Raw genomic sequence first — 19,378 nt, forward strand, 5'->3', positions numbered from 1 at the left:
TGAAAGATTCTGGTTCAGAAGATCTGGGGAGAAAGCCTGGGAGCCTGCATTCCTAGCCACCTCCTGAGTGCTGCTGCTGCTTCTGGTCTGAGCAACACACTTTTGAGATGCCGGGCTTTAGGACAAACTTCACTTAAGTGTAAGGTGTGGTGATTGTGAGGAAGAGGATGGTAGTGAATGGGACTACTCCCTGAACTTGCAAAGCACTTGCCACTTCACTCATTTTTTCCCCACACATTAATCCTGCTAAGAAAGCGGAAATGCCATTTTCTTCCACTTTTACAAAAGAGAAATATCAAGTATCGGAAAGCTATACAACATTGGGAAGATTAAAACAGTTGGGAGGTTGCAGAGTTCATATGAAAACTCAGTTCTCTGACTCCTGCATAAACCCACAAGCTCACAGAGTCCCATACATATACGTATTCACACAGCACACACACTTGCTATGTACACGGGGCTTGCTTCCCCTGAGTCACAAATCCTTTAGAGGAAGGGTCCTCTCTGGTTTTGGGTGGGAATTGCAGAGGTATTTTTTTTGCAATTCAGGATTTCTTTTGGGCATGGTGAGGTGTATAAGCCTCACATGTATTTGCTTTGAGATCTTTGATGCCTCAGAATGTGGTTTAAACTGACCGGAAGGAAGTAGAGCTGAATGATTTAGGCAGACTTGAAGGGGTTTAGGTCTGAGACGCCATCATAAGTTTCCTTCTTCTCCATGCCAGATCTATGATTCCATGGAGAAAAGGTATGAGGTCCCAGTCACTCTGAACACTCCTCCCTCTCCAGTTGGTACCTGTGACAGCTGCTTATATAAGGCCACGATTCAGAGTAATCCTTTTGGGATCCAGATTCAACGCAAAAGCTCCAAAACGGTGATGTAAGCACTATTCATTTGGTGTGAGTAATAGTGATTCTAACTAGAAGAGGTGAAATCTTAATCTCAGAGACTCTGTAAATATGTGTGTGTTTTATTAAGTATACCTGTCTCTCCCTACTTCAGTGAAAAACTCCTTTTCAATTAGTCATTAATTTGATGAGAAAAATTAATCCATCAAAGACATCATAAGATCTAAGTAGGTGTTTATTTCAGAGAAAGAAAAATATGTGCTCTATTCTTCCTTCTTCTTAAGTAGGGAACAGAAAACTCTATTTAATAAGTACTCAAGATTTAAATCAGTCCTGTATTCTGACTCATTAAGAAAGACTGAAGAGGCAGGAGAGGTAAAGGTTAATTAAGGAGGAAGAAATGGCTTCTTACAGACTTTGCTTCTATAGCCACTGTAGACTTAAAAGCATTTGACAATAGTAAGGATGAGAAGAGGTTCAATTCTTATTCCTTGTCCTGCTGCTGGATGAAATGAAGTCAAGTTCTGGATTCTGCCTGGAGCTGATGTCCCCCATCCCAGTAGTAGCTGTTACCTGTATGTGCACATACATGCCTTCCCATGCACAGGAGTCTACTCTCTTTGATTATGTATGCAATTTTTATGTGACCTGTTTGGTAAGAGTGCTTTGGCCAATTCTGAAATGTTTTTCTGAGAGTTCCGCACTTTTCTACTGAAGTATTGTTTAGACCTTATCCATTTATTCATGTATATATTCAAGCTGATATAACAGGCACTGAGAATTAGAAACAAAGAGATGAAGAAGTCATGATCCTTGCCCTCAAGGAGCATCCACAACCCCAAAAATGTAGCTCTCAGTCATGTAAACTTCAGAATAAAAAAGCAAGCATAGAACTTTGGCAGTGAGCCCTCAGCCCTTTCTTATGACCTGGGTCATTTCATATTTAAACCAGGAACCAAATGTGCAACAAAGCACAGGCTTTTGAGTCAACTGGTGGTTGACAGCCCCAGTTCAGGGCATCCCCAACGAACTCCCTGTTGCTGTGGCCTGTGATTCCAGCTCAGCATGAAGGTCGGTCTTTGTGTTGCAGTTGGGATTCTCAGCTTCCTGGTTTCACCTTCAACAAAATGTTCCTCTCCATTTCTACTCGCCTCCCCTCTGAGTTCATCTATGGTTTTGGAGAAACTGAGCACACAGCGTTCAACCGAAACATTACCTGGAATACATGGGGAATGTTTGCTCGAGATGAGCCACCAGCGGTAAGGACAGAGGAATAAGATTGTCAGTCAGTTTCTAAGTCAATTTATTTTAATCCTTATGCCCGTATGTGCGGCCTTATTTAGTTAGTTCCACTATTTTACTTTCCTTGGTTGTTCAAGCAGATATCAAGCAATGGGTTGGCTTAAACAGTGGGCATTTATTGCCTCATGATTTTGAGGCTAGGAAAAAGTCCAAATTAAACCCTTATCAAGATGATGCTTTCTGAAGATCGATGTTCTGTGGCTGGCTGCTGGGGATTCTTGCCACATGACAATTCACATGGCAGCCTCTCATGGTCTCTCCCTTCTCTTCCCGAATCTGGCGAACTTCAGCTTCTTGCTTCCTATGGCTTTTTCTCCTGTCTGAATTTCATTCTGTTTGTAAAAGACTCCAGTAATGGGATTATGACCCATCCTGATTGAATTGGGCTATCCTTTAACTGAACTAGCCTGATCAAAAGGTCCTATTTACAGTAGGTTCACACCCAGAGGAATGGATTAAATTTAAGAACATGTTTTTCTGGGTTTTATTCCAAACCACCACATTTACCTTTTATTGATAAATTCTACTCTCAGATGAAATAAGCTACATGCCATGCTCTTTTGTGCCTAACAGGCTTATGCAGTTTTCCCTGTGATATGGATCTTAATATTTCACAAACTTTTATTTAATATATTTTATATGTCAAGCATATTGCTAAGTGCTTAGCTACAAATTTAATAAGCACTGTCTTTGTTCTTTAGAGGCTTATAGGTTATAGAGAGTGAGAGAGAGATGCAGAAATGATAACACAGTGTAATCAGTGCTATACTAGAATTATGTAATAATAAATGAGGAGAACCTAGAGAAGGGAGAATATAACTTTTACTGGGAGAGAAGGGAGGAGTCAAGGAAGACTTTACAAAGAACATGACATTGAGCTGAATCTCTAACGTTGAGTAGTTTTCTGTTTGGATTATGATGTGGAAACAATTCCTTGGATTTTCTCTTTTTAATTACTCATCCACTCTCCCCCATGACTCTCCCAGTACAAGAAGAATTCCTATGGTGTCCACCCCTATTACATGGCACTGGAGAAGGATGGCAGTGCCCATGGAGTGCTCCTGCTCAACAGCAATGCCATGGGTAAGAGAGGGGTGCCTTTGCCAGATGCCACCAAAACCAGCTGTGATCACTATATAAGGATATGAGATATTAATAGAATCGGAAAATTCGGGACAAGGAACATGAAAGAAATAAATGACCTCCCGTTTATTCAAGATTGAGTTCCACACCAGGTATTAGGGATATAATTTTGACGAACCATAGTCCCTACTCTTGTATAATCTTATTTTGCTATGATCTTTTGGTTCCTTTTCATAGATTAATTTAAGATGTATATCATGTTTGAGGTGTCTTCAAATCCATCTCTCATTGCACTGGATGAGAGAGGACAAGCATGAAAGAAAGAGAGTGAAAGCAGTTTAGCAAATTTTAGGGCAGATACCTCATCTGGGTGATCTGACAGCTGCAGTGATGTTCCTCATCTACTGTCTTCATTTTTCACAGATGTGACATTCCAGCCCACCCCTGCTCTGACATACCGCACGACAGGAGGGATTTTGGACTTTTATGTGTTTTTGGGGCCAACACCTGAACTTGTAACTCAACAATACACTGAGGTTGGAAGCCGTTCTTTCCATTGATAAATCATCAAGTATTTATTGGGCATTATCACATGCTTAGTTCTATGTTAGGCCAACTTATTTCACGTGGCCTTCGGGTATCCCCACTACATTATTATTATTTTTCCTGAAAGCCAGAGTTTAGGGTTAGGGGTTCATGGAGGGATATTGATATCCCTCCCTAGAGGGACAATTTGTCTTTTGATAATTTGCTAAACAGACCTTCTAAGAATCTCAGATAAGTAATAGCCATCAATTTCATGAGTTTCCTAGAGTAGAAGGTCTAGACTCTAAGCAACTTCAATTAAATTATTTCTGTCATTCTACAGTCCCATGGCTGATGTACATCTATTTAACGTATTTCTTTTTCTTGGATGAGGCCTCTTAGATCAGGTAGTACAAATAGAAGTGCTCAGGTTGCTTCTAATATGAACAAAAAACCTTTTTTTTCAGTAAGAAGCTTACCTGGATCCATTTTCCTCTTCCATTCTAGTTGATTGGTCGGCCAATGATGATTCCATACTGGGCTTTGGGATTCCAGCTGTCTCGATATGGATACCAGAATGATGCCGAAATAACCAATTTGTATAATGCAATGGTGGCAGCCCAGATTCCCTATGTATGAAAACCTCATTCAGTCTGTGATTTACTTAGTCATGGGAATTCATGGTTAATTATATATTGAAAACATGTTCATAGAAATTACTGATGTGGCAGTAATTCAGTATAAAAAAAAAGTAGCTGAGGAACTAGCCCTGTGTGGAATATACTGCTTTTCAAACTTATTTCATGCTACCCTTTAAAACAAGGGTTTAAGACTGAATTGCATAAATTCTTCAGCAGTTAGAGGTGTGATTGTAGAAAATTGTACTCACAGCCTCAGAAATTTCCTACAGTATCTGTGACTGAGCTTAAACCATGGGTTTGGGGACTTCTCTGTGGGAATCATGTTAAGATTATGACAATTCTATGACTATTACCCTTCTTGGGAAGGATGGGATAAAATGATAGTATGAAAGAGCGTAGTTAAAGTGAAGCATTTCAGGCAGGCAACGGTAGCTCAGTGGCAGAATTCTCGCCTGCCATGCTGGAGACCCAGGTTTGATTTCCGCAGCTTGCCCATGCACAAAAAAAAAAAAGAAGCCTTCACTCTCTTTACACACAAATACATATCCTATCCTACAACAACCTGTCTCTCACATAAGTCATGAGAGGTCCAATTAATTGCTGTCAACAAGGAGAATCTCACAAACATCCTGTTTTCTTCTCTTAAAATTAGCAGTTTCTCATCACTTGGTTCCTTTCAGCTTTCAATTCATGTTCTGAGATTTTAGAGGACAATTAATGATTGGCAGATGAGAATGAAATGAAGTGCCATAATGTCATCAACAAAGATAATCTGATACAAACTGCAGAGCTAAATTTTCTTCTTTTTGCATACTATTATATTCTTGCTAAACAGGAATTGGAAAAGGTAGGAAAGTGAAAATATGAAAAAAAACAAAAAAACAAACCCATAGACCTACCTCCCTAAATCAATCAATGTTAATAGTAGGTTGGTTCATTCTTTTCAGAGCTTTGGCTTATACACATCTCCCCTCTCCCAAACAAGTCTTAGGTAGAGTCTTAAGGCAATGTAGGTGATTATACCCTTCCTAGATCCTCAACTAAATATTAATCAATTTAGCCATCTTTCAGCATCATTCTGCATGCAGAAATCTTGGTTGTACTGTGGGGGAAAAAGGGAAGGCAGGGTTCCTATCTCAGGGACCATCCAGTCTAATGGGGGTGGTAGAAATACGTATGTACTAGAAAACTGTAAATGAAGGTTTAAATGCAAATAAAATCAGTCAGGTTTACCGGAGAAATAAAACAGGTGTACAACCTTCTCTGTTTCTCAAGGAAGCCTCACTTTCTACACATGAATATTTCAACTAGGACTTAGAAAGGTTCAAGAATTTTGAGAGTTCAAGAGTGAGGAAGACAGGTATTGAGGGAAGGAAAGGGGAGAGACTTCCCGTTGGGGGAATAGAAGATGAGGTGTGAGGACATGTGAGCTGTATGCAGGAACTGGGGAGCAATTTTACTCAGCAGAGTTGGAAAGTCAGTGTAGGCAGATAAGAGATAAAGAAGTTCGAGGGGTCTGGGCTGGTGTTCCTGGAGAGGTTACCTGGTGTGGGATCCTGAGAGCCCTGCCTGCTCCTTCTAGGACGTCCAGCACGTAGACACCGATTACATGGAGCGGAAACTGGACTTCACCCTCAGCCCCAGCTTCCAAAACCTTGGTTCTGTGATTGAGAAATTGAAGAAAGGTGGCATGAGATTTGTCCTCGTTTTGGTAGGTATTTAGATAAATTAGCTTCGGTTTTTGTTTCTATTCAGAAAGAAGATGTTTGGGACAGACTGGGTGAAGGGTACATTTTTGCAACTTACCGTGAATTTACGACTGCATGTCCTTAAAGTTTAAGAAGCAGATAAAAGAAAAGTTAGAAAGGCAGAAAGAACGAAAGAAAAAAGTGGCTTTTAAAAGATGATGCTTTGTGAATTACCGATTATATATGTAGAACGGAATGATCAAAAGTTAAGAATGTTTGCATTTTCTTATATATTTTTTAAAAATTTAAAAATTAATAAAAAAGATGATGCTTTGTAATATTTAATTTTCATAAGTGAGAGAATGTAATTTGTCATGACTGTTCTCTTGGTAGAACAGTAAAGACAGCATCTCCCAACACATACACACACACACACACACACACACACACACACACACACACACAAACCCAAAACCCAAAAAACGTGTCTCACTGTTTCAGATTGTGCCTCAGAGCTAATAGTTATATTTTGGTGTCATCTTTACCTTTCAGGTTTATAAATATCTCACGTTGTATCATCACCCAACAATGGTTGAGGCCCAGGACACTTATTTCCCCTTAATTAAACTCGTAGACACCTGAGTTAAGATCCAGAATACCAGTTTATTATTTTATATGGAAAGCTGTATCTTGATAAACACAGAAGTAGTTGTCTGCCAGTAGGCCTCCTTTATGGCTTCCAAAAATTAGGGCATTGTTTGCTGACTTTGGTTCATCTGTTAATTCATTCATGAGAATATTTTTTGAACATTAATATTTCAAAATCATTGTTCAAGAAGTGATGTATATAAATATATATATATACAGCTTATATATAATGTATACAATCTAAAGTACTGAATAAGATATGTCTTTTTTCTTATAAGGCATTCTAGTGGAGGGAGATAGCCAATAAATAACTATTAAAAGAAGATAATTTCAGATAGTGATAATTTATATGACAACTGTGGGACAGGAACTTATTACAGAGACTAATAGAGGCAGGAATGGGGTAGGAGTGAACAAGGAAGTTTACTTTGAATAGCCACCGTAGGACACAGAATAAAAGAAAAAAGTTTCAAATTTTTAAGGAAGATTGCAAATATACTCTGGACATTTAATAAATTGGCTTTTTCTACTTGCGGGTATGTTTAATTAACTTTATCTCAAGGAATTGTTTTCAAAAATTAGCAAAATCTTTCTTAACAGTTTTATGAAACAACACCAATATATTCTTTTACTTCTCAACTTTACTTTCTTTACAGATTTCTATGACATTGGAAAACTGTTCATGTCCTGTCATATTTATATTTCTACCAGATTTTAAAATTTTATTAGTTGTAGCTTTCAGTGGTTACTTCCTATAATGTACAAAGATTCCTTTATTTGCCAACACAAGTTTTTATACCTTTTGAAAGCAGTTACTCTTCATAAGGGATGTGTATCTAATTTGGGTACTTGTGGAATCCTCTTATTTCAGGATGCCATGAAAATATACCTAGTAGACATAAGATAAATTATCCATGTTTTCTAGGTTCACCATTTCTTTCTGGACTATGAATTGCTCATATTTTGGAGAGGAATTTTCTTGGAGATGTTTTTCTCACTTTTGCCATTTTAAATCCTTTCACTATAGGATCCAGCCATTTCTGGCAATGAGTCGCAGTATCTCACATTCATTAGAGGGCAGGAAAATAATGTATTCATCAAATGGCCTGACAGCAATGACATTGTTTGGGGGAAGGTAAGTCTTGGGAGAAGGTGCCTATAATTAATCAGCATTACAATTTCTTGATTAGAAGGGGCTCTCAGTAAATCTTGGAAAAAAATATCAAGCAATTAATAAATTATAAATGAGAAGAATTCTGTCTGGTGCTGATTAGCTCAATAACATTAGTAAGTCCAAGGTTACGAGGCGAATACTATAAAATATCAGTGAACTTTGTTTTACTGACCAGAAATATTCTTATGCCTTTCCTCAACTTTTGTTTCGAGCCGGTTATTTCACAAACATAAAGAATCCCTTTGAAAATGACTTTGAAATCTCTGCCTCCCAATCACTCACAATCAAATTTTCATTCATCTTTGACCTTTGAAGCCTAATCAGCCTCTATATTTGCATAAAGAATAAGTCTTGAAAATCCTCCTCTTCTTGTTTCCTTTAATCCCTCTTTTGTGGTCTCCATGTTCGACCTCATATATCTGATTTATAGCATAAGCATTTTAGCTGGGTTTCCTGACTCCCAATCACAGTCTCTCTAACCCAAACTATGCTCTTTCGTTATATTATGCAACTTACCAATACTCTGAGCACCCTCTTTTCTCACTGTGCCCTTGAAAATCACCTTCTTCATTTCAAATATTTGTATATCAGGAAGCAATTTAAGTCTTATCTCTAATGAGCACTAAATGGCTAGTTTAGTTCAACCTATGTCTGCCTTTTCTGTATCTAAGCCCTTACAGAGTATAGCATACAACTTAGCACTTATCTACCATCTATGAACTCTTGGAAAATGAGGGTTATTTCTTACTTAAATCTCTATAGATGCAGACCCTCGAATAGTACCTAATACATAGCAAGTGCTCAATAAGGGTTTGCTAAATTAATCCATTAATATATGTGTATCATGAATGTCCTTTTAATTACAGATGAAATTGGTTAAGATAGCATAGACTTATCAGTATTCTATAGACTGGGGTCCCCAAGAAGTCCATAATGCTTCTTAAAAGCAGTGAGAATAAGTTTTATGGGTTGTAAATGGAAATCAATCTTATTTTGGGGGGCATACTTCATATTTATTATCGTAAAGGGAATTTTATCATAGGTCTATGAAAGGCAGATCAGAGAACTGAATAATCATTTGTGAGGTGATCGTTTGGAGGGTATTCTTAAAATGGACTAAATCAAGTTCAAGAATAAAATTTCAAAAACGTGGAATGAGTTGAGATCCTAGCCTACTTTCATCTAATAGTTTAATATATTCAGCCTTTCCAATTTTTATTAATGACAAAGATACCCACACATTTTATGGAGATGCTTATTATTAGAGTTTAACTTCTGAAACATCTCGTGGATGTGCATGCAATTCATTTTAAAGGCTTTTAAGTTTTCTTCTCTTTCTCTAGGCTTGGCCAGATCTGCCCATTGCAAATAAGGACAGATCTCTCTACCATGTAATTCAAGTTAAGGTATAGTTGTACAAAGATTTTTATGTATACTGCACATTAAATATCTGTACAATTTTCTGTGTTATCCTGATATTTTGTTAAGTAACTTTAAATTGAGTATGCTTCTGAGTTGGTAATTTCTTGACAGAATGCAATCTTCCAATAGAAAACTAAACAAAAATCCAGTATTGAAATGTGTAGTAAGAAATCATGAATGAAACTCCTTTACAGGAGTTCCTTTAATGGGTGTGTTTTGTTTGAATATAATGTTCTTCAAAAAAGAATGAACCCAAGTCCACAATATTTTCACTGAAGATTTATCCATTATGAACGTGTTGGCTTTCAACGAATTGTCTACATACAAAAAAAAAAAGTGGAAGTCAGTTGAAAGGAGTAATATCTTTATCACAGTACTTGCTGGCTCTCACTTCAGCTGGGCACCTAGCATCCCCTATATTCTTCTGCTCACTTTTCCCTGGATGACTTGTCCTCCATTTTATTTGGCCAGAGTAAGAAAAGCTTTTTCATTTTTGATGTTTGATTGTTTAGACATTGACTTAATTTTCCAGTTTACTTAATTAAATGCTTAACCATAAAACAAATCTCATGTTTAAAAGGAACTTAAAGACTAACTTTGTTTTAGGAAGATAAAGAATAAAATCTACCTTCTCTGATCTCTTTGTGTCCACATTAAACTCTTGAGCAGCAACAGACCTTAGGTTAGGTCAGAGACTGAGTGGGGCAGTGCTTTGCACAAATACCTGCTCATCTTCCCTTCCCGGTTTCCAGACTCCACTTTCTGTACAGGCTGAGACCCCACCTTGAGAACATTTATCTCTTTCAGCTGTCTGAGGCCTACGTTGCTTTTCCTGATTTCTTGCGCAACAGCACAACTGCTTGGTGGAAGAAAGAAATAGAAGAACTCTATGCAAACCCTCGAGAGCCAGAGAAGAGCTTGAAATTTGATGGATTGTTGATTGTAAGTTCACTCCTAGTTGTTTTTCTTTGGAAATGTTAGCAGCCAAACATGGTACCCCGGGGAATCAGAGATCATTATGGACATGCCCATGGATATAATGTCTGATGGAAGTTGGAGCCCATGGAGGAGATGAACTGCTGCTGGTGGTGCTCCCAGAGCAAGAAGGGGGCGGGGGGGGGGGGGGGGAAACACCACGGTTTCTTTTATTCTTCCACCTTCTAATCTCTTGCCAGTGCCTCTCATTGGCCAAACTGACCCTTTAGCCTAAAGCCTTTCTTGTGAAACAGAGCAGAACTGGAAGTGGCAAAGGAATGAATCTGAAAGCCAATAAATGTTCAACATCGTCCTGGTAACGACTTCTCTGAGAGAACAGCTTGAAAGCCCTGTTGTCCAGAAACATCTTTTCTGATGTTGGTTGCCCATGTCAGCTGAGCTCAAGAGCAGGGTTTCCTGATGTATCTCTGGGACATATGTCCATGGGATCTTCTATTTGTGTTTTTTTAGTATTGGGAAGCTTGTCAGTGCCCCCCACTGTCCAAGGGACTGAACTCTTGAGCATGTTCTAGACCAGCCTTGCAGAACTGCTCAGGTCTGAGTCAAGCTAGAGTTAGCTTGTAAGTCATCTAGAAGCAAGCCTATGAGTCTTGGGTCCTTCCAGCCACTCTCACCTTCAGGATAGATAGACACAGACTAGACACATGAAGGACACAGACTACCCAATAGGCAAATCAGACAATGGAGAGACATGGGGAGTTGAGAAATAAGAGGTAATGATAACTCTTGATTATTTGTTCCAATAGAGGGAGAGCTATACCCGAGTAACTGAATAATTCCCCACTACTTGCATTTTCCCTTAGGAGTCCAGTATTTAAAATTTTAACCTTTCCATTGATGAATTAGGTGGTGAACACTTACCTCAGGAGTCCCTATTTCTTGCAATTCCCCTAAGTCTGATTTTATTTCCAGATTTGTTTCTAATTTACCTACAACTTTTTAGGAGTTTACCACAAAAGGTGAGATTTTTTTCATTCCTTCTTGTGATTAATCTATGCTGATATCAGAATAAGTCCAAGCTATTGGCCTTAGAAATGTTAGGGGAATATAATATTGGTCATAGCCCATAGATAAAAAGTGAATAATCCATGAATACTTGTGTGTAGGGAAATGAATCAAGAGAGGCTTTCCTTAGTTTTTGGATCCATGTGATCTCAATATATTTGCTGAGATAATCCTCACAACTTCAAAAACGCTGTGAGCCAAAAGGGCTTTAGTGCGCTACATAAGTCAGCATGGTTTCTTAGAGTTCATTTGGGTCTATCCCTGGATTGAAACAGAGTAAATTAAGCTGCCAGCTGATGTGAGGGCTTCAATATGGCACAGCTATCTTCCTAATCAAATAAAATGAAATATAACAGGGTCATATGGCTCCTGACGTATGAAATCTTTTTGCTAACTCATTTCAGGATATGAACGAGCCATCAAACTTTGTGGATGGATCTGTCGGGAAGTGCAGGAATGATACTCTTAATAATCCCCCGTATATGCCACGTACGTAAGAAAGCGACTTCATCTGAGATTTTTTCCTGCTCAAAAATCCTGGGCGGTTTCCTCTTACAGTCAAAGTGAAGCCTAGCGTTGGAGAGAGAACAAACTCACTAGCAAAAATGGCATAAAAAACAAATATAATAACCTTGGATATGTGAAAATAAATAAATTACTAAGCAAGCATTTAAATAATGTGCAGTGTGCTATGAAAGAAACGAAAAAGTGCATGCATGATACATCTTATTACATTGGTAACTATGAACTTTTTTCTAAAATTTGAAATAATTACACACACACACACACACACACACACAAACACGATTGTTTTGAGAATTTAAATCCAGACCTAGTCTTCTCTGCCTATGTTCTCAAACACTTCATGAAGGATATTCCTGATTGTATATGGTACAGAAATAGAGAATGGTAGGACTTTGGCATATAAAGGATCTCAGAAAGTTGAACCCTCTCACCTTACAGAGACACAAGAAGGGAACTCATCATCCCCAAAGTACTGTACTAGTAATTTCTGGGACAGAATCTAGAATCCAAATCTCTTGATAACTAGGTCACTGCTACTTTGTCCATTGCTCACCAACTCATTTGTTTGTTCATTCATTCATGCATTCATTCATTCCTTTTTCTCCCTCCTGTTTTAATTCAATATTTTATCTTAGGCAAATGCTGACAAATCAGAGATTTAGAGAAATCAATGCAAACTTGATTGAAACAAGATCTTTTCCCTTGAGAATATTACCATCTAGTGGAAGAGACAGACATGACAACAAAAGAGTTTATTGAAAAAATGGACCATGATACCAACAGCGTCCTTTAAGTGTTAGAGTTGAAACAAAAAGGAGGGTGGCTCTCCAAGCTCAATGCTCTTGTCTTATCCTTCATCAATTATAAAGTCACAGGATGTTAGTTTTCTAGACAAAATACTTTTGAAATTGGGCCTGTTACTGATAATGAAGTTGGTTATTGAAGTAGGGAAAAGCCAAAAAGATGAACATTTCTACTGAATATGCAAATCAAGCTGCTTTGGAAACAACTAAAATTTCTTTTCAGACCTGGAGTCCAGGGGCAGCGGCCTGAGCAGCAAGACCCTGTGCATGGAGAGTCAGCAGATCCTGCCAGATGGCTCCCCGGTGCGGCACTATGATGTCCACAGCCTGTACGGGTGGTCCCAGACCAGATCTACAAGCAGGTGAGTGTATTTTTTTAACTGACCACGAAACTAGTTTCCCACATTGTTATTCTTGTCTAGTCATACTTGTATTGTAGTTATACCTATGTGATGCCTGTTAAATGGTTGGATGTCAAAATATCAGGCATGGATTCTCAAGAAATCAAAGCACTTCTGATACATTTGTCTGGTAGGTGGCTAAATTTGTCTTTTTAAAGTGAACACATCAGGTGGCTATAAGATTTGCAGCCATTACTACATGCAATCTGATTCTAGGATATTTGCATCACCCCCAAAAGAAATCCCATACCCATTAGCTGTCATTTCTACCCTTCCCCCCAGCTCCCCAGCTTCAGTAATTAGTAACAATATGAACTATCCTAATCTTAATATTACATATAAATAGAATAATAGTTTATCCATGTTGTAGCATGTATCAGTATTTCATTATTCTTATTGCTGGATAATAGTCCATTGTATGTAGAATACCACATTATGCCTGCCCGTTCATCAGGTGAAGGACATTTAGGTTGTTTCCACTGTTTGACTATATAAGTAACCCTGCTGTGGACATGCATTACAAGTCTTTTGAGTGGATGCATATTTTCCTTTCTCTTGGGTATATACCTAAGGAATGAAATTTCTTGCTCACATGGTGACAATGTATTTAATATTTTGAGAAACTGCCAAACTGTTTTCCAAAGCAGCTGTATTCTTCCCCACCAGCAATGTTTAAAATTTCTCTACCACCTTATTGTCAGTCTTTTCGACTATAGCCATTCTAGTGAATATGAAGTGGTAGATCATTGGCGTTTTGCTTTGCATTACCCTAAGGTCGAAGGCTGTTGAGCATCATTTCATTCACCTATTGACCATTTGCATAACTTCTTTGGAGAAATATCTATTCCAAATGTTTTGACCATTTTTGATAGGGTTATTTGTCTTTTTATTATGAATTTTAAGAGTTCTTTATATATTCTAGATACAGATCACTTATGAGATAGATAATTTGCAAATATTTTCTCTCATTCTGTGAATTGTCTTCTCACTTCTGTGGTGTCTTCTGAAACACAATGTTTTACATTTTGATGAAGTCCAAATTTATCTTTTTAATTAATTAATTCATTCACTCACTCATTCCTTCATTCATTCTTGTGGTATCATACCCAAGAATCCATTGCCTAACCCAAGATCACAGTTTTTACTCCTGTGTTTTTTTCTAATAATTTTATAGCCTTAGATATTACATCTAAATCTGTGGTCCGTTTTGAGTTAAATTTTGTGTATATGGTATGATATAAGAATTCAACTTCATTTTTTGACATGTGAATATACAGTACTTTCAGCATTGTTTGTTGAAAAAGACTATTCCATTCCCACCCTGCATTTAATTGTCTTGGCACCTTGTCAAAAATCAAGCATGAATCCTCTGGTTTTGTTCTTTTTTTCCCAATATTGTTTTGGCTATTCTGGGTCCCTTACATTTCCAAGTCAATTTTAGGATCAGTTTGTCAATTTCTACAAAAAAAAAAAAAGCATCAGTGATTTTGGTAGGGATTATGATGAATCTGTAGGCCAATTTAGGGAGTATTGCTATCTTAACAAAATTAAGCCCTCTGATCCAAGAACACTGGATGAGTTTCTGTTTATTTAGATGTTTAATTTCTTTCACCAATGTTTTGTAGTTTTCACTGTATAAGTATTTGGCTGTTATTTCTTCAAATGCTTTTCTGCCCTGTTCTCTTTCTCTTTTCATTCTGAGATTCCCATTAAGTATATGTTTGTAAACTTAATGGTGTTCCACCAGTTTCTGAGGCTCCATTCAATTTTTTCATTTTGTTCCTCAGGTCAATTAATCTCTACTGAGCTGTCTTCATGCTTGCTGACTCTTTTTTCTGGTAGAAAATTGCTATTGTTTTGGTTATTCCCTGAAGGTGGGCTTTTCTCTCTTTGCTGAGCTGAGTTCTAAATCAAATCAAATGGCCACAACACCCTGGGAATAGAGACCTTCCAAAGAACTGAAAGTTGGGACAAAATATTGACTGTATTCTGGGAATGGTGGTTTAAACAGACTTCCAAAATAGGTCAGACCTGTCTATTTGCTGCAAGGCTTTTGGTTACTGGGCCACTGAGCTGTGGGTCCTTGCTTGCTTCTCTGGGCTTTTCTCTCTAAACTCTCTGGGGTTTTTTTCCTGTCTTTTATCCTTTCATTAAGGACCCCAATAAAAGGATTAATACCCACATTGAATGAGATGGGTCACATATCAAATTGAAATAACCTAACCAAAAGTTCTCATCTACAACAGCTCTGCACCCACAGGAATGGATTAAAAGAGCGTGACCTTTTCTGGGTTTCTTCAAACCAGCACAGTGTTCTGTGGGCTTCTTGGATGTGCATATTCATTTCTTTTGTTATGTTTGGGAAGTTCTTTGGTAATTTCTTTGTCTATTCTTTCTGCTCCTTTCCCTCTTCTCATTCTGTGACTCCCATAATGCATATATATTGGTGCACTTATTAGGCTATTTTCACTTTTAATATATCTTTTTTTCTTTTTTATCCTCAGCCTGACTCATTTCAAGTCTCTTAGTTTCAAGCTCACTGATTCTTTCTTCTGCCAGCTGCAATCTACTTTTGAAATCCTCCTAGGAATTTTTCATTTCTGCTATTGTGATCTTCAACTCCAATTGTCCTGCTCGATTCCTCCAAAAATGTCAGTCTCTTTACTAAAACTTTCATATTATTCATTTGTTGTTTTCCTGGTATCCTTTCGTTCTTTCTCTGTATTTTCTTTCATCTCCTTGAGCATTTTTAAGATGTTTTGTAAAGGTTTTTTCAGTCTGTCCACATTCCAGACTTCCTCCATTAGTGTTTTCTGGACTTTTATTCTTTTCCTTTGGATGGGCCATAGGGTCCTATTTCTTTGTTTGTCTTGTATTCTTTTGCTGCACACTGTACATTTTTTTTTTTTTTTTTTTTTTTTAAAGGAAAGAGAGAAGGAAGGAAGGATAGAAGGAAGGAAGGAAGGAAGAAAGGGAAACATCTTTTAAACATTTTCTGGTTTTATTGTATTCTGTTTCTCCGTTTTTGTTACATGGGCTGGGGCCGGGAATCGAACCGAGGTCCTCCGGCATAGCAGGCAAGCACTTTGCCCGCTGAGCCACCGCGGCCCGCCCTGCACACTGTACATTTTAATATTTTAAAATGTTAACTCTGGGATTTATGCCCTGAGATATTTGTAACCAACTGATGAGCAAACAGACTTTCTTGAACTTCAGCTCTCTTATCAAGAAGGTCTGCCTAAGGTGAACACATGTCCAGGGTTTCCCCTGTCTAGTTTTGCATGGGCAGGCACCAGGAATCAAATCTGGGTCTCCGGCATGGCAGGTGAGAACTCTGCCTGCTAAGCCTCTGTGGCCCTCCCCTGTCTTTTTTAGGCTTCTGTTTTGTTCTGGGCTTTTCTTGTCGGTTGTTTTGGAGTTACTCTGTTTACTGGAGTTTGATTGTGCCCTCCATTTCCCAGGAGACAAACCTCTCTCTCCCACGTGTTGGAAGTCAGCAGGCCTTTGTCCCACACTGTTGACTCTATAGACTTTTTATACCCCTTTCATCATCTCTAGCTGCTTTTATCTCAAAGGCAGTTTCTAGGAGGATGGTCACCCTGGAGAGGACTTTCCCAAGGCAGTCTTTCCCAGCCAAAACAGAGCCAGGGACCTAAGGAAAGGCTGTAGACTGGCTTCAAAGTACCCTGGGAAGAGGATCAGAAAAGGTGCTAAAGCTTCTCTGACAGCAACCCAAGGCTGAGCTTTCCTGGCCTGCCCGGCAAATGCATCCCTTCAGCTAATTGTCCCCCATAGCCCTGAGAAAGCCCTGCATCTGTAAATCTCCACCATCTCTGCCTCTGTCCAGGGAAGGTTGAAATAATGGATACCACTGCCATTGTGGGACAGTGGGGAATGGGCGGAGAGTGAGGGATGTTGAAACAACTGCCCTCAGAGCCAGGCCCCAAGCAATCCAAATTCACTAATCAAAAGCCACACTCAGTGATTGGTCTTGCTGTCCCCTGTTCTCAGGCAAAAAGATTTTTATATCCCTTTTAGTCACCAGTGAGCTAGCCAGGAATTGGACGACAAAGTGGCGTGCTGGGAGAGTGTGGGATGAGCGCTGGTAGCCATTGTGTGGAGAGAGCAATTTACTGTTCAGTCTTGTCCTGCAGTCTTCCCTGGATAGTGTAGAGTGTTCTTCTGGCCTCCAAGTTCCAAAAGACAGTTCCTGCCTGTTTAATACTCGTTTTGGTGGAAGAACTGAGTCCTGGAGCTCCCTATTCTGCTGTTTAAGTATAAAGAGTCTATGGTATAGCAGAAATCGAGTGTTTTGAGGCAAAAGAAGCCCTGCTTTGTGTATTGTGTCAGAATCCACTCAGGGACTTGGAGGGGCAGGGAGCAGTCATAAATTCTGCCTGAAATGTCTACAGTCTTTCTTTTCTTTCTTTTTTGATAAATTTTTTTTGCAATTATAAATAATGTAGTGATAACAACTTTGTGTATGCAACTTAAAATAAGGAAATCAATAAATATATTGTGCTATATCCATTGAACTATGCTTGATATTATTTATTTACTTGGGATAGTTAAAAGTGATATGTCCGGATCAAAGGATATGAGCATTTATAAGATTCTTGATACAAATTACCAAATTGCTTCTCTGAAAGATTTATGTTTTCTTCAGCAGAGGAGGGAAATAGAGATTTTGTTGCATTTTGTCATTGCATACTATCATTAAAAAGTCAATTTGTGATACAAAGCATAATATTTGCTTTTAAAAATTATTATTCTTATTAGATTTTTAAGTGTTCTTGTATTCATAAGCCAAACATATTTCCTTTGGTGATTTTCCTAGAGTTTTTCTTATTAGTGAAAATGAGTCCTTCCTATTTTAATGTTATTTCAATGAAGTTATTTTGCTATTTTCTTTTCTGTGTTCTATGTGCATATGCTTTCAATATGTATATATTTAAATTTATCAACTTTTACTTCATTATGTTTTTGTCCATTCTTTTTATTTTTTGACATTCCTTTCCCTTATAGAAATCAGGGAGTTTATATTTTCTTCCAGTGTTAGTGGAGTGTATGTGTGTATCTCCACTATAAGACTTGTTTTTGTGTGAAATATGGAAGTGACCTAAATGGATTAGTTTCCATACAGTAGCTAATTTTTCTCCTGACAGCATTTAGTGAATAATTCATCATTCTACTGATATGTAATGCTTCATTTAGCAAATATTTGGATTCTGTATGTATTGTTATATTCATAGGCTTTCTTTTTTGTACCATTAATTTCTTTCTTACACACTTGTTTTTATTTTTGGAATGAAGATGCATATAGATTGTCCTCAGCTGAGAAGTATTTAAACACAACTTACATATATATTTGCCTCTGTGAGCAAAATTTATCTAGGAGTAGCAAAACAGAGTCAATATTACCAAAAATCTATAATCACTTTTATTGAATTCCAGCTCTACCCACTTACTCTTTAAATTACTTTTGACAAGTTAAAAGAAAGCAAGAAAATCTTCCTTATGAAGTTGAGCGACACATGAAAATGCCTGCCCTACTCCCTGCCCCACTCATGCTCCATATAGAGAACTAGTTAACTAAAGTTTTGTAAGAAAGGAAATCCTCATTCTGAGTCCTGATATGTCTACTTATCCTGCTGTGATGTTCCTCAGGACTCAGCATCACTTTCATAAAGCAGTTTCTTTCAGGGCAGGTGCTACCCAGTTCAGGATGGAATACTACTATCTCAGGCTCTAGGTTGCAGTGACTCTCTTTAATGAAGTTCCATGGCTGTCTATTCTCAAATCCATTTCAAATCACCTCCTTTTATCTCTCCAATCAGAGCCGTGCAAGAGGTGACAAGGCAGCGAGGGGTTGTCATCACCCGCTCCACGTTCCCCTCTTCTGGCCGCTGGGGAGGACACTGGCTGGGAGACAACAAGGCTGCGTGGGACCAGCTGAGGAAATCCATCATTGGTGTGTGGGCTTGTTCTCAGGGCCCTGTGGTGGCAGGGAGGGGACTGGACTGCATCTTGTTCAGCTGCACTTGTTATATACTGTGGTCCCAGTGGGTAGTGAATTCAACAAGGGCTGAGGTTCCTAATAGTACGAGTGTTAGTCTATATCCATCTTTAGGTATTTTCATCCTGAGTGGTCCAGGGATTTCTCATGGGGTATAGAGGAGGCAGATCTAACCTTTGCCCCTCCCTAGATGCTTGTTTTGTCACACACAGCTGTATCTTCTCATTGCAGGCATGATGGAGTTCAGCCTCTTTGGAATACCCTATGTAAGTCATACCAGGGCCACTTATCATTACTCAG

The 19,378-nt window shown here is 38.4% G+C and overlaps 1 protein-coding gene across 1 annotated transcript in view; it reads left to right on the top strand.

Moving 5' to 3' along the window:
* The window catches only part of MGAM (maltase-glucoamylase), a 198,935-nt gene that overhangs the window by 157,054 nt on the left and 22,503 nt on the right, over nucleotides 1–19,378 (top strand). Inside the window, exons 51-63 of the mRNA XM_077148064.1 lie at nucleotides 726–880; nucleotides 1,940–2,108; nucleotides 3,138–3,234; nucleotides 3,658–3,770; nucleotides 4,267–4,392; nucleotides 5,983–6,111; nucleotides 7,764–7,871; nucleotides 9,254–9,316; nucleotides 10,140–10,274; nucleotides 11,738–11,822; nucleotides 12,885–13,023; nucleotides 18,900–19,033; nucleotides 19,310–19,344. Of these exons, the coding sequence (XP_077004179.1) occupies nucleotides 726–880; nucleotides 1,940–2,108; nucleotides 3,138–3,234; nucleotides 3,658–3,770; nucleotides 4,267–4,392; nucleotides 5,983–6,111; nucleotides 7,764–7,871; nucleotides 9,254–9,316; nucleotides 10,140–10,274; nucleotides 11,738–11,822; nucleotides 12,885–13,023; nucleotides 18,900–19,033; nucleotides 19,310–19,344 (1,488 nt within the window). The remainder of the gene's footprint in view (nucleotides 1–725; nucleotides 881–1,939; nucleotides 2,109–3,137; nucleotides 3,235–3,657; nucleotides 3,771–4,266; nucleotides 4,393–5,982; nucleotides 6,112–7,763; nucleotides 7,872–9,253; nucleotides 9,317–10,139; nucleotides 10,275–11,737; nucleotides 11,823–12,884; nucleotides 13,024–18,899; nucleotides 19,034–19,309; nucleotides 19,345–19,378) is intronic.

Source organism: Tamandua tetradactyla, chromosome 1, assembly GCF_023851605.1.
Source record: "Tamandua tetradactyla isolate mTamTet1 chromosome 1, mTamTet1.pri, whole genome shotgun sequence".
Lineage (NCBI taxonomy): Eukaryota > Metazoa > Chordata > Mammalia > Pilosa > Myrmecophagidae > Tamandua > Tamandua tetradactyla.